A 24772-nucleotide genomic window follows, 5' to 3' on the forward strand; every position below is an offset into this window, starting at 1 on the left:
GAGTGAAGAGGGGAAACCTGCGGTGAGTGGGGATTGGGATGGGAGAGGAACCCCTCTGCGGGTACCGAGGTCAGGGAGGAAGGAGGAGGAGGAGGAGCGGGGAGGAGGGGATGCCCCCGCAGCCCGCGGTGAGGCGGCAGGCTGTCCCCGCCAGCCATGGAGGGGAGCGGGGAGCGGAGGCCCCCCAGGATGGCTGCCACTCCGTGGGGAAGCCCGCGCTGGAGCAGGCTGGGACTGAAGGACTGCAGCCCGGGGGAAGGACCCACGCCAGGGGATTTGGTGAGGAACTGCAGCCTGTGGGAAGGACCCATGTTGGAGAAGTTGGTGGAGGACTGTCTCCCGCGGGAGACACCCCACGGCGGAGCAGGGCCCGAGTGCGGAGTCCTCCTACCCTGAGGAGGAAGGAGCGGCAGAGACAAGGTGTGGCGAGCTGACCCCAACCCCCATTGCTGGGGGGAGGAGGGAGAGAGAACCGGGAGTGGGGTTGAGCCGGGCAGGAGGGAGGGGTGGGGGGAAGGAGTTCTAAGATTCGGTTTTATTTCTCAGTATCCTTGTTTTGATTTGATTTGTAGTCAATCAAACTGATTTTGTTTCTTCCCCAAGTTGAGCCTGTCTTTTGCCCGTGACCATAAGTGGTGAGTGATCCCTCCCTGTCCGTGTCTCAACCCACAAGCTTTTCTTTATATTTTCTCCTCATCCTACCAGGGCCGGGGGAGAGGATTGAGCGAGCAGCTTCATGGTGCTTTGTTACCGCCTGGGCTTAAACCACAACAGCACTCAACACTGGTTTTCTGACCTCTGAAAGGTAACAGACTTTGGTAGCACCATCAATAGCACCAGCTTTGCTTGGGGTTTTTTTAATTTTTTTTTATTTGTTTGCGTTTTTGAAAGCCTTACGTGAGGACTTGCCCCAAATATAGGCAAGCAAAGAAATCCCCCAGGTAGGATAGTTTGTCCTTTGTCTGTGGTAACACCACTGCCTTTGTGGGCTGTTTGGATTGTTCTGGTGCAGTATATTCCATTTTAAAAACAAAAAGTACCCAAACCCCAAAACCTCAAAACCCAGACTTCCTCATTGTGTTACAGAGGTGCATAATCTGAGAGAGCAGCAGAGAGCACACTGCTCCTCTGCTGCCTGCTCTACAGGCTCAGGAGATCTTCAGAGTGGGAGCATGGGGCTTTGTCTGGGGTGCACAGGTAGGCACCCAGTTGAGAGTTCAACTGGAGAAAGAGAACCCAGCACTGGCCAGATGTGTTTACCCTTGTCCACTCATTGCAAGATGTGTAATTGGGATGACTCAGAGGCTGGAAGTTGACAGCACTTCCCAGGACCAGATTTAGGCACAGAAAAAGCACACGGTAGCCCAGGGCAGTCAATGTCCCACTGTATCAATGCTAAACAGTGCGATGAAGGGTGTCTCAGATACAGACACTGCCCAGCAATCCAGCCACAGCCATCAGTGGGCGCAGTCTTGTGGTCCAACTGCTTCTGCCAAGAAATCTCCATAGCAGTGTGGAGCTACAACCACCTCACAGCAACAGCTGCTCTTAAACACCATCCCTAAAGTGGTGCAGGATCAGTAAATGCAACTTTTGGTGCAATTGATCCTAGCCTTCCTCCTCTGCAGCCCAATCTCTGGGCTGCATGGCTCACCTCAACTCCCTCCCTTCTCTGCTCCTGCAGTGTGAGGTGAGCAGAACTCCTGGTTTGGATGTGTCTGCTGATGGGGTGGGTGGGAGACTGCTTAATGCTCTGGGAACTGACCTGTTGGAGGATGGAGACCAAGTGAGGTGAAAGCCTGGGGGAAAGGAGAGGGAAAGACAGAGGCACGGAAACTCTGTCTTCCTTCGTTTTCCAGAACCCCATTTGACTCTCCATCACATTTCCTACAGCTCTCATTTTATTACCCTGGGCACTTCCCACCCTCCCTTCTGCATGAAAGCCAGTCTGTTACCACCACAAAGTTGAGTGTTTTCTTCCAAAGATGAGGACACAATAAAGTGTGGGGTTTTTCCATTCTTTGTGATCACAAGTCCTTTCTTCCATCTTCACAGCACCGTAAGTGTTCAGAAAAATACCTACATAGATAGGTATGGAAAGTCTTTAATTTGGAAGTACAGTGAAACTTCTGACAATGGACTACTTTTTCCTCTGAATGACTATCATTCAGACAGACCTGAAGTCTAAACTTCCAGTTGCTTTGTCTGTTGACACCTTTAATGTGATAGGGGTAGTCATAGTGATTCTTATCAAAAAGAGCTGCTTCTATGTCTAAATCTGCTTTTTGTTAGAACATCCACCTACTCTTATTTGCTCCTCATTCCCACTATTTGCTTCATAACTATGCTTCAGAAAAACTTTGTCACATTTTTATTCTCTCCTAGCATATGAAAAAAGTGAATTCCCATGAACTGGTCCTTATAAAGCCACCATTTCCTTAAACCTTTCCCTCTGAAACCACAAAAGACCAGGCCAGACTCTTGTTTCTTTCATGATTACTGTTTCTAGGAGATGACTGGAGTTTTTTAAGTTCTGGTTCCTCAAGGTGAGTTGTTCATCTCCTCAGCCAATACCGAGTTACTGACAGACATGATCAAATGCATGAACGCAACCATAGGGTGTCATTTAATACATTGTTTTTCTGTTCATGCCTTGCTCTATGCTTTTAGTACTGCATGTGAGCAGAAGTGGAGTTGGTTTAATTCTCATTTTTGTAGAAAATATTTTTGCAGTCAAAAAGTTGCTGTTACCTTCATACTATATGAATTGCAGAGAAGAAAGCAGGTCAGATATCCACTTTGGGGTATTGGCTGGTCTCAGTGACAACTCAGTATCATTCATGTTTACAAGCAACGTAAGAGAATGAACCTGAAAAGTGACGGTCCACTTATAGCTTATCAGTCATCAGTCTCACACTCAGAGGAATCTAGAAAGCAGAAATACTCGTAAGTCTAGGCATTTCTGGGTCTCTAGAAAGTAAGTTCTCTTTGTCCTCAAAGACAGTCAGCACTGCACCATCTTTGGCTTTTTCTTTTGGAAATAACTATCTTAGTTATGTATGAATAGCTGATATATGAACTACTGCTGATATGGTTATATCACTTCATATGTCAATAAAGAAGCAGTAGGATAAAAATGATCTTGGGATTTTGGTAAAGGTGAATCCTGGAGCATCCTGGAAGGGTGCTGGGCAGCAGTTGACTTTTTCCAAATATAATAGGCAAGAAATGGGAGTGGTAGAGAAGCACATGGAGAGTTCTGTCTCCTACAAGTTTTTAACTCCAGCAGAACAGATCTGCCTCTTTTTAAGAGGAAAATATTGACATATCTTGCTGTTTAAAAAATGTCATGTTTTCTAGTGATACTTCAATTTCAACATGTGAAGAAAAGAAATTACTTTACATGGATCATAAATATCCATATTAAGTAAATTACATTGTATTCTGTGAAGCAAAGCCTTTCAAGGTATAAGGGAGCTTTTGATGTTTTATACTGTTTATAATAACCCTCTCCTTTAGAAGTTGTACAGCTGTGACCTGAGAAGGGAGTAAATACTCAGAAGCAGGCCCTGGAGTAGATTTTTGTAGTCGGACGCTGACTACTTCCAATTTCTTGTCTGTTTTTGCAGTGGCTTGTGGTTTGTTTTTTTGACACTGGGAGAAATAGACTGACAGAAACCTCGATCACAACTGGGGGATAAGATACATCTTATCTGAAGACTTCCTATCCAAGACTTTAAATCCTCTTTTTTTCACAGGCTTAAGGAACTTTTACAATTTGCATTGTCATCTCGAGTGCCCCCATAGACCATCCCTGCCAGCCCCCCGGGGCTCCCCCCAGGGCCCCGGACCCCATGTCAGGGGCCGTCAGCCCCTGCCCCAGCAACACCCCGGCTCCCCCCAGCCCTGCCCTGCCCGGCCATGGGCCTCCCTGAGCCGGGCCCACCCGCGGGCCCACGTCTGGGCCCGTCCCGTCCCCGTCCCCGTGGAGGTGCCCGATGCCCGGGGCTGGGGCTGCCCCGGTGCCCCCGGCTCCTGGGGGGTGGGACGGGCCCTGGCTGCCAGGCCCTGCCCTGACCCGCCATGGGCCCCTCCGAGCCGGGCCTACGTGCAGGCCCATGTCCCATCCCGGCCCTGTCTGATCCCCGTCCCCGTGGAGGTGCCCGATGCCCGGGGCTGGGGCCGCCCCGGTGCCCCCGGCTCCTGGGGGGTGGGACGGGCCCTGGCTGCCAGGCCCTGCCCTGACCCGCCATGGGGAGCCCCCACAGCCCCCAGACGTGGTTTGTATTGAGAGACGCTTTGTACTACTCTGTATTATTTAGAGCTAAATACCTGTAAAAGAAAAGATTTTTATGCACTCACTGGATTCCCAAGCACCAGTGGGCTCTGTAAAACAGAAAGGAAAATTTAACCAGCTAGCTGCTTGTTCACGTTACATGAAATCATGAGTTCTGCAATAAGGTATTTGTCAAGAATTGGGAAGGAAGTGATGAACATCATATCTTGCAACACTTCCGATGGCACTACAGTTCCCCAAAACACAAGCAGCAAGGCAGAGAGCCCTATTTATAGCTATACAACCATTTAAAATACGAGTCTCCATCTTCTCTGAGCCTGAAGACTATGACAGAAAGATAAACGAGATAAAGACATATTGAAATAGGAGGTGGGTCCATCTTTATCTTTCTGACTATTTTGCTTGCTGAGGTATTCACAGAGACTCTAGGAAGTCCAGGGCTGGAGGGGTGATGTCCCACGCAAAATCTAAAAAGCTGTCAGAGGAATACATGGAGCTAAGTTTTATGAAGTTTTTTGCAAATAAAGTACCTACTGCCTGCTAAGAAACATCCTAGCCACAATTTTTATTTTCTTACTGGTTTTGGTACTGAATTTGTAGAAGTTAGACACCTCTCCAAGATCCACTTTTAAGCATATACTCAAAAACATCCTTGAAAGTACATGAACTAACACGCTCATCAAACTTGCCATACCATTGAATAACTCAAGATGATTGATATTGCTGTGACTCATTTTGATATTTTCTGTTTGCAGCTGTTCACCCACCTGCTTCACGCCTATTCGTCCTAACTTTTGTATATAGCAAATAGAAAAATAATTTCTAGACCTTAAGACAGCAGTCACCAAAAGTATGTACGTATGTAACGTTTATGCAGTGCTCCCAAGATCAGAAGCTTTACAAATCATCACACAAATTGTTTTGTTACAGAAAGGGACGACTTCTTAAACATCATTACTCTTTATTTGAACTTTGACTGCTTGAGAAGTATATCTAATCTTTCCTCCCACCAGAACTGAGAGTTGGTCAGATGGTATAGCAGCAGGCATATGAGCAGGTCAGACTATATAAATTTAGGGGAGAGTGGTTCATGATGGTATCTTTCACCTTGAGCAAGTTTCACTGTTGTCTGTCTCCAAGGATGAAGAAAAAAATGACTGCTCCTCTTACACTCATCTTCATGACCCAGTGGACGTTGCTGATCACCCAGTTGTGTGTTGGCTGGCACTGCACAGATGGTGAGTAGAACACTTCCATGGTGGAGCGTAACATGCTGCTTCTTATAGGTAGTTGTGCTTAAGTTGCCTTCTGTCTTAGATGTGCTAGGTAGTAACCTCTGCACCCAAAACTCTGGGAATCAGTCTTGCACCTTACTGGTCCTATTATGTGACACTTGCAGTGGAGATGCCAGAATCACCCATTAGAAATTTGATGCTGAATCAGTGGAAAATGGAACTGAGTTGACTGAGCAGCATGAATTTCACTGAGGACTGGTGTTCAGTGACTGCAGGAGATTTTACCAAGACTATAGTGGTAAATTTGCCATGTAAAGTTTTAACAGAGATAAATCATTACACTTTCTTCTTTTTCTTTCATATCCTTAAGTAACTGAAAAACGTATCCTTGGTAGGAACAAGAGAGTCTGTGTTTTAGCAGTCCTTTCTAGTTTTTGTTGAGACCTGTCTTGGTACTGAGGCATATTTGCCCTCTCTGGCTGTTCTTGTGAAATTCTTGCCATCAGAGGACTCTTCTGGAGTCAGGGCCTTGATGGGACTGATGTGTAAGATTACCTTTTTTCCTGGTTTCAGAGGAACTTTGGTTAGAGGCATCTCATGCTGTGTGGATGAGAATTTTTAAGTACAAAGGACAGACTGAATTAGATACATGGGTCCTTAACTGACTTACCTAAAAACAGGACATAAGCATTCAGGGACTTTGGAGGTGCAGTGATGTGCTTGCTCAGGGCTGACTGGTGTGACACAGAAGCCTGTGAAGGCACAATATTTCTGGAGTGGCTCTTGAGGGCCAAGCAGGTTCATACAATCAGAGAATGATTTGCGTTGGAAGGCAACTTTTAAATATCATCTAGTTCAACCTCCTTGCCATGAGCAGAGACATCTTTCACTAGACCAGGTTGCTCAAAGCCCCATTCAACCTGGCCTTGAACACTTCCAGTGACAGATCATCCACAGCTTCTCTGGGCAACTGGTTCCAGCATTCTACCACCCTAATTGTAAAAAGTTTCTTCCTTATGTCCAATCTAAACCTACACTCTTTCAGTTTAAACCATTGCCCCCTGTTCTGTCACTAAAGGCCCTAGTAAAAAATCTCTCTCCATCTTTCTTATAAGCTCCTTCCATGTATTGAAAAGCCACAATAGAGTCTCCTCAGAGCCTTCCCTTCTCCAGGCTGAACAACCCCAACTCTCTCAGCCTTTCTTCAGAAGAGAGGGGTTCCAGCCCTCTGATCACTCTTGTGGCCCTCCTCTGGACCCACTCTGACAGATCCTTGTCTTTCTTGTGCTGGGGACCCCAGAGCTGGACGCAGTACTCCAGATGGGACCTCACAAGAGTGGAGTAGAGGGGGAGAATCACCTTCCACGACCTGCTGGCCACACTGCTTTTTATGCAGCCCAGGGTATGATTGGCTTTCTGGGCTGCAAGCACACATTGCCTGCTCATATCCGATTTTTCACCCACCAATATCCCCAAGTTCTTCTCTGCAGGGCTGCTCTCAATCCATTCACACCCCCAGTCTGTATCGATGTTGGGGATTGCCTCAACACAGGTGCAGGACCTTATACTTGGCCTTACTGAACTCCACGAGGTTTGCTCAGGCCCACTCCTCAAGCCTGGCCAGGTCCCTCTGGATGACATCCCTTCCTTCTAGCGAATCAACTGCCCCACTCAGCTTGGTGTCATCTGCAAACTTACTGAGGGTGCACTCGATCCCAGTCTCTATGTCATTAATGAAGATGTCAAATAGTACTGGTTCCAGTACAAACTCTTGAGGGACACTACTTGTTACTGGTTTCCACTTGGACATTGAGCCATTGACAACTGTAAGGCTTTGGATGCAGCCATCCAGCCAGTTCCATAGCCATCTAACAGTCCATCTGTCAAATACATCCCTCTTATATGCCACTGTCTGTGTCTTCCTTCACCACTGCATAGACAAGGCACCTGTACAACTTGCTCAAATTAGGTGCTAGTTTTTAGAAAGCTAATGTTAGTGGAGAAGAATCTCAAGTCAGCTCCTTCCCCAGGCAGTCATTTTACACTTTGCAGAGTTCCATCCACAATAATGAAAGGTCTGACAGAATTTACTCCTCTTTGTATGAGAGGGGTAATATATATGAGACTGTTAAGAGAATGAGGTACAAGATCTGCTCATTTAAGCAACATGGAGTTGGCATATACAAAACGGTATTACTTTCTGCTTCATCAAGCTCAAAGTATTTGCTGATTCCTTATAAAATGATGGATAAATCATCCTTCCTTTTAAAAGGTATGCTTAGTCTCCTTATTGGGTTTTGTTGGGGGTGGGGGTAAAGGAGTAAATTGATATGTTCGTGATCAGGAGAAGATTCCTCACGTTAATCTCAGGTGGAAGAAGGTATTGCTGCAGAGCACAAACACCTCACAAGTTTACTCATACATCTCCCTGAAGTCTTGAAAAGCTTCACAGCTCTGCACTTGGGTTTCTTTCCCTCTCTGGAGTCCACAGGGAAGCTCCTCATTCTCTCCATTCATTTGACAGGATGCTGAAGAGCATCCTTCAGATAGAAATGCTACGGCAGGGTACTGAAGGATGACAGGCACGTGTTTCACTTTGTGGCATTGTGGCACCAGAGTCTCCTTTTGAATAGGAATAATTCAAATCATAGGAGTAGCCACTTTAGGTGTCAGCATGTACTAGAGCAGTGTAGGCTCCCCTGAGATTTATTCTATCAGATGCAGCTATAATCGTATCTTTGGAGGATTTATCCATGACAAACTCTTCATTGAATCTGTCAGTGCAAACATCTTCCAGTGTAACTACCTAAAATGAAGCAAGTCATTCCTAACCCAAGCAATAACCAGCTGGAGTTGCAGGTGTCTAACATATCTCAGCATCCTCCAGCTTGGAGCATTCACACAATTTTTCCTCATCACGGATATTCCTGTGTTTGCAGGCATGAATGGATCAGCCATTGAAAACTTCTCCTGTGTGATTTATAACATCTCCCTCATGAACTGCACTTGGCAGCCAGGCAGGGATGCTCCAGGAGATACCCAATATTTTCTCTACTGGCAGAACCCGATGTAAGTAGGTCCACTTGAGCCCAGGGAAGTCTGAATTCTCATTCGACACATCACACTGCCCACATTTAACTAAATTACCTTGCTATAAACAGATATGATGATGTGATGGAATGTGAGCTCTACATTAAAGATGAAAATGGCAGAAACACAGGATGTATGTTCCAAAATGTGAGGATAGAGCCTGAAAAAGCTTACTTCCTAGTGAATGGGTCTAGCAAAGACGCCCTGATCCAGTTCTATGATGAGTACATTCAACTGTATAAAATTGGTAAGTAAATAATTTCTTTCTGCGTTATTTTCATTATTGCATGCAGGTAGTAGAGCATTTATCCCTGAGAAGGAAGCAAGTACCTTTTCTCACCTAGAGTTGAAAGTAAGAGACTGTGACCTCTTCAAGAAAACCTGTTCCTCAAGCAAAAGAGCAATGAGGGAAATTAAGCAAGAAAGCTCCACAGCTGCAGCCTGCCTCAGATTTGTTAGCAATCTACCCTTACTGTTTTCAGTTGTTTCTCCAACAAGGTCCAAAGGACTTTAAGAGATGATTGTACTTCCCCCTGCTGTCCTTTCAATGGTGGCCAAAGACCTTTCAACAGAGGAGACTTTTCAGGAGAAGGTTATCTGAGCACTGGTTTGTGGTTCTCATTGCCAGTGGGGATGGCATACACTGACACCATACCCTTGATTAAAGACATCAGTATGTGTACAAAAGCACCCCTGAGGTGCTCTACTGAGAACCATCCTGTGCAATTACTTTTACTGTGGCAAAGCCTTTTTGGCAAAGTCCCGCTGTTTTTGGTATTGTGTCCAAAAAATGGACAAACGAGGCTTCATCTATAAGGAGAAGGAATTAAGCTGTAATATCACTTATGGCAGATGAAACACAACTGTTCTTTGACCAAATAGCCCATCACAAATAGGCCAGGCCTGTCTCTAAAGATTGATGTAAAGTAGTAGTCTAGCTGAAACTAAGCTTTCCTCTATCAGCCTTTTAGCACCCTTTCTGTCATGAGTGGCTGTCTTTTGTTGTTACAATAATCAAGTCCTCAGCGATGATCAAAATATAAAAGTCCTCACATTTTTGTTCACATCTGTGAAATTAGGGGAGACATATGAAGAAGTTGGCTAGATTCTTAAAACTGAAGTGTCTTTCTTAAATTTGTATGGCTAATTTTTTTTTTTTTGGGGGGGGGGGGCAGGGGGAATAAACTGCATAGTTCACAACACCAAGCAAGCAACACCTTCGTGTCACAGCAGCATTGTGTGACCTTTGGCTTCCTTACATTAGGGTTAGCATCAGCTCGTCCTTCTGCAGTAAAAAACGTCCTTATAAAAAGAAGACAAGACTCTACCTTATTCACCTAGAAAAGTAAACAGAGGGGGCTTGTATCTTTGTATGCTCCTAAGTAATGTTCCCCGCCTTAGTCCCTGTTATTTCTGATACTGGGGAAAAGATTTAAAGAACTTCTGTCTTTCAATTATTTCTAACAGAGTTCCTAAGAAAAATAGATACAAATGATTATTTTTCTTCATAGAGGTGTTGCTTGCAATTGCACTCTTTTATCAAAGTAAAAAGAGATCAAGAGATTTTAATTATTTGAATTCTTGGATATATCATTTCAGAAAAGCTCATGCCTCCATCAAATATCACTGTCAACTGTGATGAAATTAAAAATTATTGCATAATTCAATGGCAACAACCCCAAATAAGTCATTCTAACAAAGACAACTGTTTTAAATATGAAATCAACATAAAGTATAAGGTAAGAGGAATTTCTTTACCTACCTCTACCATTAATACATACGTTTGCATTTGGCAATACATATGGGTGAAAGGAAAAATCAGTCTCTCTTGTATGGTGTAGCCTTCCTCATACGTAGCACTGTACTCCTTTGTGGTTTTGCCTTTCAGCACCATGTTATGCCATACTGCCCCATTTTTTTTAAATCCCTGTTCCCTGAGTGAGATATTGCTGGAAATACACTGGATGACTGTGACTGTGTGGGACTCAGAGGAGAAGGATGGTTAATCAAGACTTGAACATATCGCAGCTTTGGCTGTGCCAAAACTCAGAAAAGGCACTTCTGTCACTAAGACCTGTTGGAGCCGTCCTGGGCTGGAGTCCTTCCAGTGGTGACTGCATCTCTGTGAAAGGGCAGAGCTGGGCTGACTAGAGAAATGTGCATCCACTTAACAAATATGAGTTGATGGAGGTGAATGAAATTTCTCTACATATGAAATGTAAATAGCTTATCCAGATATATATAAGCAACACACCAGTTGGTCCAAAAGTTGAAGCTGTATAATGTTAAATAAAAGGAAAATAAATGTGAGAGAAAGCAGAGAGGCAGTGTGGATAAGCACAGGTTACTGAGGGAATGATTTAAGCTACTGAAGTTCAAATTCAGACCTTGGCTTTACGAGTCTTTTTGCAGCAATAAGGAAGGAGTGAGATTGCTGTGTTCTGTTGCAAGAGTAGACCTAAACCACTGTAACTGTGGCAGAATTGCGTCAATGACCACAGGGTGGCAGACAGTGACTACAAAGGAAAAACCTGCCTGTACTACAACCAGATTTGGCCACTTAGTGGCTGATGGAAGGCATTCCCTAGATTTCTGCTATTTGGAACTTCTTAGTCTGGATCGGGCTTGCTATTTCATAGATGAGTTTTCTTGCAAGCCCAACTAACCGCTGTGAAACTAAAATACTTCTCCGAATCCCTTGGCCGTTGCAGCAAAGAAAGCCTGCAGAAAAATATGTGTGACGTTGGAATAAAAGTACATTGCAGTAAAGCAATACATACTTCTTAACATCTTTTAATATGCCTAATATTCGGTTTATAAAGAATATTCGATTCACACGTAGTCTGAATTGCCTAGCATTTTTTTAATAGTCATTAGCAGTTTTCATGTTACTAATTATATAAAGATCCAGCAGTTACTGTGTTGCAAAATTTATTGCTTTACTACTGCCAGGTATAAACTTGTATTGTTTTACTAATACACTGTGAGCAACATATATTGTATTACAGTCAGCCTTTAAACTTAATTTTCACAATCGGAAATTACTTGCCTTGGGAGCAAACAAAAAAAAAGGGTAACTCCATGAGTAACATAATTTCAATCCCTTTTTTTTGCATGTCTGACACTGATAAACTGAATTTGCTGAGACTCTTGGTTTCTTCTTCAGCTATGTTTTAAGTTAAGGCTTTATAGATCAGGATATCTGGGAAACCTGAAGGCAAACCTTGCCAGTGAAAATGGAGCTAAAAAGGCACCAAATACCTCAGCCTTTCCCATGGCCCTTGTCATTAGTTTCCTCCAACTCAGTGAGCAACAGGCCTACATTCTCCTTAATCTCACTTTTGCTGCCAGTGCACTCATAAAAACCTTTCTTGTGTTCACCTCCCTCACTAGTCTCAACTCCAGCTGAGCTTTGGCGTTCCTGACTCCATTCCTGCGCGTGCAGATGATGTCTTTGGATTCCTCCCAGATCCCTTCTTCTACATTCTGCATACTTCCTTTTTGCCTCTGAGCTCACATTCCAGCTTCACGTCCTGCCATGCTCACCTGCCACACTTGCTTGATTTTCTGCACACCAGACTGGACCATTCTTGTGCTCTGAGGAGGCTGTCCTTGTAGATCAGCCAACAACTTTTTGCCCTCCAGGGCAGTTTCCCTTGACTACCAAGGCCTGTGGCTGGAGTGTTTCTCAAGCTGACTGAAAAGGGCTCATCTGCTTCCTTTTCTTGATCAGTAGATCTGGAACAAACACCTACTACATTGCCACCTGTGTTGATCTGTCCTCTGATGCCTACTCACAAACTCTCTTACTGGTTCATCATTCATCCCAAGACAGAGCTCTATGTATTCAAAGTACTCCTTTACATAGAGCACAAGGACGAGTGTTTGCAAGGACACTCTCACCCCGCTTGGTGAGATGCATGCTATGCCTGCCTAGTAGCCCCTGTTTCTCAAAAAGGCTCCCAACGTTGTAGAAGCTAAAGCCCTGCCTGTGCCACCAGACTCCAGACCTGCTGGATGAATCCAGTTCTGTTCAAGCCTTTCCCTCTCACTGGAAGGACTGAGGAGACACCACCTGGGCTTCCCGCCCTTCACCATCTCCCCAGTGCTCTGCAGTCACCCTTGAAACCATCCAGCCTACCCCTGGCCGTATCATTGGTGCCCACACGGAAGAGCGGGAAGGGGTAATAGTTCGATAGCCAGACAAGTCTGGCAGTCCCTCCGCAGCATCCTGGATCCTGGCCCCTGGCAAGCAACCGACCTCCATCAGGTCAGGCCAGCAGGCTGGTGCCGCCATCCCCTGCAGGAGGGAGTCTCTCTTGCAAATATCATACCCATTTTCTCCTTCATTTTTTTAAACACGGTGCCCTTTCATACATCTTTTCTTCCCAAATTTGCAAAAGACCAGCTGTCCTTCTGGAACTCTACTTTCTGAAGTCTTCTATGACCTCATTGTTTTCATTTCTCATATATTATTTTAGTATAAATGCAAAAAAAGGGAAACTATATTGTTGCACTTTCTCCTAGATTGATCTCTGTGCTTAAGCTAGCTTCTTCATAGATTGTAGAAGCTGTCCTGTATAGCAGCATGCCTTGCAAACTCATGTTCAGGTGCCACATGAGCATGCATGCAGTTGTTTGATGAAACAAGTTTGGATTAATTTCATTTTGTTTTAAAATGGAATATTACAGAACGCAAAATAGTTTAAAAAATACATAACTCTGGCAGGCTAAAGGAGATGATATAGTCTGCAGTCATTAGTTGTGTGTGGTCACTACATCACATGGTAGTCATTATGGCTATTCAGAAGAGATGAGTGAATTTTCTTCTGTCTATCAAAAATGTAGTTGGATGGCAGCCTAAAATATCTGTGAATCCATGTCAGTCCTGAATATTTTCATCTGAGGGAAAAGGAAACAATATTTATATAGTAGTTGCAATTAAATATAGTGACATTTATTGTAAAATATAAAAACTAGAGGTAAACTAAAAAGTTTATTTCACAGATTTTTGTCTTTCTTTTTTCCTAGTGGGTGTAAGAATAAAGTTACAGTTTTCATTCAGGTCTGTTTTGCTTGTGTTGCAATTTAATCACCAATATGAAATAAAATTTATTTCTCAAATCTGGTGGTAAGGAAAACAAATACTTTTCCATAGAAGAATTAGTTACTAAATAAACTTGGCATTGTAGATGAATTATGTATTAGACACTAAATGTTAGATAAATTACTAGTTCTCCTGAACAAACTGTCAAATAGATAAGAAAGAGTAATGCAGAAAAGGGGGACGGTAGATAAAAATTACTTATTATTTAAACACAAAACAAGCAATCATAAAAATGAAGGGGTTTTTTTTTCTCAATTTACAGGATAATCCTGAAGGGAAAACCAAATATACTTCTATACAAGTAAGTCTGCTTGTTCTACTAATCAGCGATACATGTTAGTTTCATAGTCATTTGTAAAAAGTAAATAATATGTAAATGCCTTTAAATCAGTATGTGTTCAATGTGCTATGCTTTATAGGATCCTTATTTATAAATTTCATGAATGGGTTAAACTGCTAAATCATCATGACATATGTTATTTATTATACATTCAGGGGCAGAACTATATTACTATCCTGTAAGTATTTTGAAAATCCTTCCATTTTACATTATTTTGTCCATTCTCCCCCTCAAATATTTGGAACAGAATTTGAAGTTACACATCAGTGACAGCAGAGAAAAGAGACACAGAGAAAACACCTCCTAGGTATTTAATTTTGTTTATGAAAAACAAAGACGACTAAAGCCCTTTGGGATAGAGGCTGTCCTCCAGGTAATGCTGCACCTCCTTCTAACCAGTGCAGCTTGCACATCCCACCTCTACCCTGAAAGTCTCCAAGAGCAAGCAAGTTTCAGTAAATTCTCGTAACACTAAGTACTGCAGTCTTCTACTTATTTTACAGGTTTGGCTAGAAAAGTTATGCTTTTCCTGAAAAGTCATAATGCAAAGACTGAGGAAGGTGAGGTGCATGCAAACAGTTTATTCCTCAAATCACTCAAAATGAGACAGTTCTATTTTATTGCCTCTGTCAATGTGCCAAGGGAAGTTAACAATAGGTCAGACTACATTGTAAGAAATTACAGGATATAGTTTAAAAGACAAATAGCTTCTAAACAAAAAGTTTATTGAGTGACAGGTTATTTTTTAAAGGAGATACACAGATATGTACATATTATATACATAATAAACATACATATGGGGTTTTTTTGCCTTGTAACAGCAGTCTACTTTAACAAGCAATGTTGTCCTAGCCTTGTAAAAGTTTCACTGGTAAAAGGAACTTCCACGTTATCAACACCTAGATATGTAACAAAGAACAACACCTCAGTTTTGCTTTGTTTTTAGGAATGGGCAAACAGTCACACGTTTCAAAGATCCAATACAAGAAAGAAGTACCTCTTGAAAATGAGAGCTGCTGGCAGCGCCTGCTTCGTGAGCCCAGCCTGGGGAGAGTGGAGTGCACCAGTTGAGTTTGGTAAAAACAAATCCATGCCTTGGGCTACTCTTCCCCCAGCGATGTCCTGTCTACCTCACGCATTGCCACGCACCTAAGGACACAAAGATCTATAAAGGGTTGGCAAATATTTTGTTTCACTGCATGCTACAGAGAAGAGGAGGAAGAGACTTAATAAATCTCTTAACACTCTAATATTGGAAATAAATAGAAAAAGTTACACATTTGCAGCTGAAGTGCGTACCTGCTTACTACAAGGGATGGACAAACAGGCTCAATGTTAATCCCTCCCAGCAGACATTACTGCTAAGGTGTTAAATTAAAGAACTGATTTTTTTATACCAAGTGAAAACTTTCAGACTGACATTCACCAGTCAGTCACCAGAGTAGATGTCTGATACAGCTGTGCATCTGTTCCTCTTCATTAACAATAATAATTTATGACTGTTTCTCTTTCAGGAAATGAAGAAATTATTTCTTCTTCAGTATGGATTTTACTTGTGGTAGCTATTGCAACATCCTTAGTGGTAATCGGTGCAATTTTGTTCTGCAAAAGGTAAACAACTTCTGTGTTTATTTTATTTTGTGTGAGTGTATGAAATATCTGCAGTTCTTACACAAATAAGGTAGAGGTGTCTCTGTAGTATAGATAAAACCTTTTCACTCACACTTTTCTATTTCATCCCTTTTGATCTCCAGGACTGGCTGTTGGAAAGCAGCATTTCCACAAATCCCAGAGCCAAAACAAGTATTTCGTGGACTGCCTGATACAAATCCAAAGGTATGTTCTCTTTCTATTTTATATTAAATGCGTGAAATACACACAAGGCTCTATTGTGGGTATTTTTTAAATGACAAGGAGCTTAACACGGAGGATAACTCTTTGTCATATTTTGAGGAATTACAAGAGAAAATCAGCAGGCAAGTTTGTTAAGGGAAATCAAATGCAGTGCTCTTCCAGAGTCAGGAGGTTGTTTCTCCCATTTAACAGGGCTGATGCTCCCACTGGTAGGTCCAGACAGCAGCAAAGGCTGTGCGTTTTCCCCACACAAGCCACTCGCACACAGAGGACACTAATGCAGCCAGCCACAAAGACCAGCACAGGTGCTTTAGCTGGCACCACATGAACACCAACAGCAGTCATATAAATAGGGTCACAGACAGCCCAGTCCTGCTGCTCCTCTCTGTCTGAGCAGGGCTGGAGTTTGCCAGTGAGACACACATACACCCTCACTCTCTGCATTCACAATAACCATAAATTCACAAGTTCCTCACATCTGATCTCTGTGTCCGGACTGTGGGTCCCCCCACCAGGTCACCAGCTCTCACTTTGGGTCTCTCCAGGTGCAGGTCTTCTACTCACCCACTAGTCCAGCTTCAATGAAGTTTGCTACCAAGTTAGGATAGAAAGCAAGATAGGATTCAAAACAGGATTTCGTAATGTACTGTCATCGTGGTTTAACCCCAGCCAGCAACTAAGCACCACGCAGCCGCTCACTCACTGCCCCCCCCACCCAGTGGGACTGGGGAGAGAATCAGGAAACAAAGTAAAACTTGTGGACTGAGATAAGAACAGTTTAATAGAACAGAAAGGAAAAAAAATAATAACGATAACACTAATAAAATGACAACAGTAATAACAAAAGGATCGGAATATACAAGTGATGCACAATGCAGTTGCTCACCACCTGCTGACCGACACCCAGTTAGTCCCCCAGTGGCGATCACCCCCACCCCCACTCCCCCCAGTTTATATACTGGGCATGACATCACGTGGCATGGAATACCCCTATGGCCAGTTTGGGTCAGCTGTCCCGGCTGTGTCCCCTCCCAACATCTTGTGCCCCTCCAGCCTTCTTGCTGGCTGGGCAGGAGAAGCTGAAAAATCCTTGACTTAGTATAAACACTACCGGGCAACAGCTGAAAACATCAGTGTGTTATCAACATTCTTCTCATACTGAACTCAAAAGCACAGAATAAACTCTATCCCAGCTGAAATCAGGACACGCACAGATTGTGGTGGTCAGACCAGCATACCAACCAACAGCTTACTTGCGCCCGTTTCTTGTCCAGCAATTTCTCATGTTTCTCATTCTCCAGTAGTTTCTCATGGTCTGTTCAATTAGCTAAACTTCAGGCGAATGTGTAGTCATCTACTTTCACACCTTAGCAAAGTTAATCTTTTTGTATTAATTTGTTTGAGAAGGTTTGTGGTAATCTGGATGATACGTTGGAGAAAAGCACACGTTCTCCCTGCCCACCTCTGGGCGAGTCAAAAATCATGTGTCAGCACTACAAAGTTGCTGAAATTTCATTGTTATGGCCAGCTAAGGAAAACTTATCAGCTAAGAAACAAAGAAGTGAAATATTTCTGTAAAATATGCAACAAAATTTGAAATACTCTCCGAATTGTGCATAACTATAGGCTAACCTAACCTTATGTATAAAACTAATGCAAGTTTTTATTTTCCTTTCAGCTGATGGAGAGCAAAATTCAGTCAATAACATCTGAAAATGAAGAGATAATATTAATTACTGATGTAGTGAAATAACCAAGAAAAACTGAGGAATGTGAAAGTGCATTTCTTAGCTCAGGCAGATGCATATTCCTGTGGAAATCTGGAATAATAGAGAGGCTTTTTCACTTTCTTCCTTTTCTTGACAAAAACAGCAGTGCAGCCAAAAGAAAATGATACTTTACATGTAATTTTTTGAAATGCCATTGTATTTGCTCTTAATTTTGGCTGATTTTAACTGTTTGGGTAACTTGTCCTTATTGAATATCTTCGATTTTAATAATATAATTGAAATATTTCAGTCAAGAAGTTTTAGTTACATTTTAATTTTTTTTAAGGAAAAGGCATGGATTTGTCTCAGACTAAAAGTAATAAGAATGAATTTATTGAGATTAATAAAATTTTTTACAAAAAATTTCTGGTGCCTGAATGCCGTTGTTCTACTGTCAAGAATGGGCCTGTTCATACCTGAAGTCTCCTCAGATCTCTTCCAGTACTCATTAGCAACTAAAAAATTGAGAACGGGATTGAAAACAGGCTGACACGCTGAGTGGTGGCCAGTAATGAACAGGAGTCTCAAAGGACAGGAGTATGTCTACAACCCTAACTAATCCTAGAGCCTAATTGTGTCACAAATTAAGAGATGAGCCACCATTAACTTGATATCAGCCCAGAATTTACTTCTGTAGGTACCTAGCTCTTCTTGTTCTTACTGCTCACTTGCCTTTTTACTACTGTCATTCCTCTTTAACTTCTTAGTTTTTTTAAAATTTTGAGTGCATGTTAGTGTTCACTGCTAACAGTGACTTGGACAATGGGATGAAACGCAGCCTTAGCAAGACTGTGGATGACAGCAAACTGGGGACACTGCCTGATATACTGGAGGGTGGGCCTTCTAAAGAGATGTGAATGGGGATATCTTCTGGAATATTGTTCCTGATGTAGGCTTTGTTAGGCCATCTTCCTAAAAGCCTGGGAGGCATACTTTGCCCTATTTCAAATTTGAGATTGTGTTCTGCAGGAAAGGCTGTGCTTTGGTGTTGTTGGGTAGAGTACCGTAAAAGCCCTATTGCGCGTTTTCTCTGCTGAGAGCAGTAGTATCTAAATATGGCAGGCTTGAGAGATTTCCCCACTAAATGTTAGATTTAGCTGACCATTGCGGCCACTCTAAGTAAGCTTTAGAAAACTGTTATAACTTCAGCTCTCAATTTTCTCCTCTCTTCCTAATAACACTGGGCCAGGTTCTGCTAATAGTTTTATTAACTCGCAAGTGGTCACTCTTTCCAGTGCTAAGTTGCTGGGTTTCTTTACACTCTTGCTTTGCTGGATCCCTACCTGCTCAGGCAATTTATCAGCGTAAGGGGTTTCAGAAGAGATTCTGTCCTGCTGGTGGTGCCTTCCCTGTTGCAGAGCACAGGTAGAGTTCTGTCATGCTCAGGTGATGCAGACAAATGTATTTGGAAAGTATTTTGAACCTCCCAAGTCAAGCATTTTTAGACGGAACAGAAAAATGTTTGGGAATTTATCATATAGCAGCAGCAATATACAGGGGCATAAAGGCCATACTGTATCAGAGTAAAATGTCCAGCCAGCCAATCCAGTACTTCAGCACGTTAGAATTTTTCTTCATCATGTGTGCAACTTTACATTTTTGTACATTGTACGTGAAATTGGCATTTCATCTGCCAGTTTATCATTCAGTCACTCACTATAATCAGGCTATTGAACCTCCTTACAGTCATCTTTGGTTTCTATTATCCCAAACTACCTGTAACTATTTATCCATGTGAGAATCCTCTTCTTATCTCAGGACAGCTTAGAAGTTTCTCCTGGTCTAACAATGAAATGCTCATTTTTTTTCTCTAACCCCTTTGGCACTTCATTTTGAGCATGATCTTCCTTCGCATTCCTCTTGAAGAAAAGCCCCAGCATAACATCCTTGAGGGCATTTGTAGTACCAAATACTCACTGATACATTCCGTTGTCACTTTACTTCCTTTAACAAATCTTTTAATATACCTCAATCATCTATTTGCTCAGTGGTTCCTGATAAGATTCCTTTTTGGGAAATGATTTATTATTAGATTTCTTTTATTCCTTTTACAGGCTGTTCCATTAAAAAAGTTTTTGTCCTGAATTACTGTGCTCTTGTATTTATCCTGTCAGAATTCACACACTTTCCCATTTTCCTTCTGTGGCAAGGGCTCCAACTTTTTGACAAATGCCTTCTTATTTTGTGCAGCCTCCCTCACCCTTTTACTTTGTTAAGCCAGGATCAAAGAGATTTTTCTTTTTAAAGAGGCAAAAAACCCTACTATTGGATCTGTTCATATTATGAATGGGACCCAAAGAATACATTCTAATGTTTGATTTAACTTTGTGGGAAGATACTGGAGTGGGCATAGCCATTTATTTATCATGTACTGCCATAGTGGCTCCACACATGAAAGCTTTGAGAAGGAAAGAATATTAGGTAACATTTCCACAGAATGAAAGTATTATTGGTACCTGGCAAAAAAATAATTTCTGCATCCCTTATGAAGTACAGCAACAGGCAGACAATGTAAGCCCTTGTAAGAACTAAGTGGTCAGTAGAGACCATGAGGTCAGCACAGAAGACAAGAGGCAAATACCCTTATCTCCTGGGGTGTCTCCTGATACCCTTGACAAAGATCAGGAGCACAGTAACAATTTTACTGGTATAATTTAATTTCTGGGCTCCTTTCTTTGGGAAAGACGCATATTCCAGCAAAGGAGTCAGAATTTGTGCAGGTAATTGCAGAGCACAGACAAAACTTCCATTTTTGGTTAAAGCCTAATTCCATGCAAGGCTCAGCCTTGATCTGGGCTTATGCCAAAAGAGTCATCATCTGACTCCCCAGTTTGGATGGTTGGTCGGTGAACCATCTACTTTTTCCTATGTGAGGATATAATGCTGGAAGATCACCATGGCTTCTAAGGTGGTCTTAAGACTCAAACAGAAAATGCTCAGTGATTTCCTCCCTTAACAGTATTAGCCTTTGAGCACTTTCATTCACAAGAAAAAGAACTTTATCCTCAGAGTGGCCCCACTAATTTTGATAACTCATATATCTTGCTGCTCCTTTTGGTCTCTGAGATTCAGGTGTTGGGGGTCTCACAATGTTTTTCATAATCGGGTGAGGAATCACCGACACATTATGCTTATGCTTTGGTATAAATTTATTTTTCACTTTGAGACTCAAAGGCTGAGATTTCTAGACTAGACATTTGAACATAGCTATTTGATTATTAAACTAGTTTTATAATGATACTAGACATTCGATTATTAGAATAAATACTCCCAGCACTACTTTCTTGCACTGAGGCCAATTGCCACATAAGAGCCCAGATACATTTTATTAAACCTTTAAATAAGGTGGACACATGCAAACTGCCCTTAGAAATTAGCCCTGACCTGAGCTAACTTCTGGACTATGTCCAGGAGTTGTTCAGGACATTGCTTGCAAATACTGGCCAAATCAGTGCTGGGAACAGTTGTTCCGGGACACATTCCAGCGCTGGGGAGCCTTCCAGTTACCAGTGCAACCAGGGGCGATCCCCCACACTGTCCAGCTTCTCCTGTAGCTGGATGCAAACAGCTCTTGGCACACCTACTGCCTTTGACAAAGTTAATGATTGCCTTTTGGTCAAAGACTCGCCTGGGAATCTTTTTGCAGCAGATCAGAACAATAAGGCCAATTTCTTAATGAGGCTGAGTTCATGCTGGACACATATGAAAACCTTCTTTGTATTTCTCTCAGTATGTAGCAGTGGCCAGAGTTGAAATGCTCACTATCACTTGCTAAGAGAGTGATGGGGTTTTACTAGACTATACTAGTTTATACAACCTTTCACGGTATCTTTTCTCTTGGGCAAAATTGCCAGAGTGAAGCATAGTTTGGCTCTAATCCACCAAAACCTAGCCATGAGCTATGAACCGTTCATTGGCTCTCTGTAGGGAAGGGAATAGGAAAGTGTAATAAAGACAATATCGAGACACTCAGGAGATGGCATTATGGTCTCGTTAAATAGATTCTAAACAAAGTCCTCATTTGCTTCCTGTTTTCTCCTGGAAAGTGATAACATACTTCAACTTATTGAGGAAAGGTGTTACACCCATGTTCAAAAAAAGGCCAAAAGTTCAACCCAGAAAACTGCAGGCCTATCAACCTAGAAAACTCATGGCGTGAGTCCTCTTGGAGCACATTAAGGAGAAGGTGGTCACTGGGAACAGTCAGTATGATTTTAGCAAGGGTGTGACAAGTGGGGTACCACAGGGTTCTATCCTGGGACCTATCTGGTTTAATGTTTTTGTCAATGACCTGGAGGAGATGATGGAGTGCATTGTCATCATGTTTGCAGATGACACCAGCTGATTTGCTCAGTAAGAGGGCTGCCATGCAGAGGGACCCAGACAGGTTGAAGGAATAGTCCAAAAGGAACCTTGAAATCATCCACTACTCACTTGAATTTACATTGTCTGGAAGAGGAGAAGGTAAAAAATATAACATTATTTTAAAGTAACTTTTTCAAAACCAGTGTTTTGAAAAATTGTGCTGTGCATTTCCCAGAACTGTGCATTACAGCAGCCCTTGTTAGTCTGTTACAAAACAGGTACATACAACATTTGGCAACTTCTAGAAAGGTATGAACACAATTGTTCCATCTACTGCTTTCTTATGAAAGGTTGATAACATTTCTGAAGCTTTTCTTAGCTTGGTGTTTTTGTCAGACCTCCTCCTAATGCTGCAAATGTTAATGCTAAACCGAGACATTGTTATTAACAGATTTTTCAGACCATGTAGAGTGAATTTTCTGTCTTTCGTTTATGACAAGCTATTCATAAATTGACTAGCAACATCTACATCAGCATGGAACACCACCTTGCAAGAGATCCCAGCAGACCACTCTACACCTGTGGACCAAGAGCACTGGTGCTGGAAGGGGCTGCCTTGGGAGAACTGGAGAGGTCTCTGCCCACCCCTGACTACTCTAGGGGGAGTCTCAGCCGCTCACGTTGCCAGTACTGAACTAGAATAAAACACAGAACCGTATATTAAACAAAACAGAAATCATCGCTGGCTTATCATAAACACCAGGCTGCAGACTGTGGCAGTTCACAAGCTGTCGAGATGACTGCTCCCAGGAGAAGGTGGGGGCCGTTTGAACGGGAGCACAAAAGATTTCATATGTCCCGAAAGAAGCTGGTCCCCAGGAAAGTCAGAGTCCTGGGCTTGCCCAGGAGCTGAGGGCAGCCGTGGGGCCAGCAGGACCGTGCCCTCCCTGGCCAGGGCCCATCCACAGCACCCAGTCAGGGAGCACAGGCAGCCAGACCCCAAGAAGAGGGGAAGGGTGGCTGCTCCTCTTGGTGCACACAGAGCCCTGCTGAATTAGTCCAGGCTGGAGTTTTAAATGGGTCATTTAAAACGATTTCAGCCACTGTTTGGGCAGTCTGAAGGTAGCGGTCAGATGACACTGTAAGACCAGCCTCAGGTTACCCAGAACCTGACCAAAGACACCACCACAACCAGATGCAAATCCCTTCATCAAAATTAATCAGGCATACTGACACACACTTTGCCTCACAAATAGGTGTGGCACAGGAGGTTGGTGCTATAGAAAAGGTACACGAGGTGGTAGTGGTCACTGAGGTGGCTGGTGGTACCCAGTAGAGCATATTTGATGAATAGGCAAGTTCAGACTACACTGGCACACATACTAACTGTGTTCTTTTCAAGCTACATAAAATAAGCAAATTAAATCCTTAAGGGAGTGGAAGATTTGAAACATGCCAGTGCTGTTCCCAAGGTACTGAAAAAGCTGGCAAGGACTGAGTCAGTGCTAGGTATGTGGTTCTAGAGGCCAAATTCTGCACCTGAGCCACTGCCTCACATGCAGTCTGCCTTCTGTATTACTCATGTAACTTATCTATAGGTTTTTTTCATCCATAACCTCAAGGTTTTAAAATGGAAAATATTATTAACATACCCTTCTGGTCAGACTCACTGGGTAAAGGTGGGAAAGACTGAGCAGTGTGGACTGAAAAGCAAAGATATTTAAAATTTGAAATGTCTGTGAAGTAATTTGCTATTGGTGGATCTGACCACATACCCAAGAAAAATAAAAAAAGAGATTTTGGTTCAAGGAAAGCAGGGTTAAGAATAGTTCTTCCTCTAACAGACTAACTACTAATGATACTGACTCACTCCTAAGAAGCCTGGGGAATTCTTCACTTTCCTGCTATTGTGCCTGTGTTGGGAATGGAAGGTAGGGGTAATTCAAATCACTCTTCGTACAAGTGTTTGAGAACAGCAAGAAATAAAAAGAATCTATTACATGAAGATTACATATCTGCGTGCCAGATATCTTGTAAAACAAACTGGGAAGTGGCTAACACTCAGCGTGACACAGAGCCACATCTAAAGTTGCTGGAAGTTAAAGCAAACATTGTGGCTTAGACTCTCATATTTATATGACTGCAAAGTCTTTTGCGAACTTGACATTACTGAATTCAGCAAATGCTTTGGATATTTTCTTTTAATTTGAAAATTTGGAGACTTTTGCATCTCACCCATGATATTGTAGCCTAAGATGAACTAAACAAAACCAACCCAAAATCAGGCAGTGAGAAAGTTCAGAAATTTGGATCTGATATTTTCCTTGCCACTTCTTTGCCTACAAATATGCAAGACAGAATTTTCTTGGCCATTTGAAAATGCATGCTAAGGACTGATCTTCCTCAAAGGAGGACTTGGGCTGGTGAAGGGATCATAAACAACATATACAGCCGGTCAGGTCATGACAGAAATAAGCGGCCATTTCATAAGCACTTTAAACATGGACTAGGCACACAACACTGCTGTTGTTTCCAGAACATATTATTTATGAAAATGTGTTTATTTGTAGGAGAGGTATTTCTATGAGCATATTCAAGTATTATGAGTACTGGGTATTTATGCATTTTTATGTAATAAGTTGGCATACCGTGACTATTAATGGTTAGTTCATCCAATGTAAGAGGAAGGAAGAGTTAGTTGCGTGATCAGTTCATGTGAAATCATTAACATCTGCAAATTAGGAAATTTAAGGAAGTTAGAAGCAGTAAGGGAAA

General features: G+C 42.5%; 1 protein-coding gene and 1 long non-coding RNA gene across 4 annotated transcripts; one reads left to right on the plus strand and one right to left on the minus strand.

The window, feature by feature from the left end:
* Positions 1 to 17971, plus strand: LOC115334642 (granulocyte-macrophage colony-stimulating factor receptor subunit alpha-like). Of its 3 annotated transcripts, XM_029999094.2 has the most exons (11): positions 1 to 22; positions 706 to 805; positions 5438 to 5535; positions 8472 to 8601; positions 8694 to 8869; positions 10222 to 10361; positions 13992 to 14030; positions 15016 to 15145; positions 15584 to 15680; positions 15824 to 15905; positions 17602 to 17971. In XM_029999094.2, the coding sequence occupies exons 3-11, from the start codon at positions 5439 to 5441 to the stop codon at positions 17674 to 17676; spliced, it is 966 nt and encodes a 321-aa protein (XP_029854954.1). In that variant the 5' UTR covers positions 1 to 22; positions 706 to 805; position 5438; the 3' UTR covers positions 17677 to 17971. The 3 variants fall into 3 exon arrangements, with proteins under 3 accessions (XP_029854954.1, XP_029854952.1, XP_040975485.1); XM_029999092.2 differs by lacking the exons at positions 1 to 22; positions 706 to 805 and adding an exon at positions 4547 to 4666 and having other exon boundaries at positions 17602 to 17970; XM_041119551.1 differs by lacking the exons at positions 1 to 22; positions 706 to 805; positions 15824 to 15905; positions 17602 to 17971 and adding an exon at positions 4547 to 4666 and having other exon boundaries at positions 15016 to 15243; positions 15584 to 15681.
* On the minus strand, positions 14778 to 16582 carry LOC115334645. Its single transcript, XR_003921202.2, has 3 exons — positions 16400 to 16582; positions 15067 to 15218; positions 14778 to 14968 (listed from the first exon to the last, which is right to left on the minus strand). It is a non-coding gene; the product is annotated as an uncharacterized LOC115334645 (long non-coding RNA).
* Positions 17972 to 24772: the final 6801 nt, after the last annotated feature.

The sequence above is a fragment of the Aquila chrysaetos genome, chromosome 23, assembly GCF_900496995.4.
Source record: "Aquila chrysaetos chrysaetos chromosome 23, bAquChr1.4, whole genome shotgun sequence".
Taxonomy (NCBI): Eukaryota; Metazoa; Chordata; class Aves; order Accipitriformes; family Accipitridae; genus Aquila; species Aquila chrysaetos.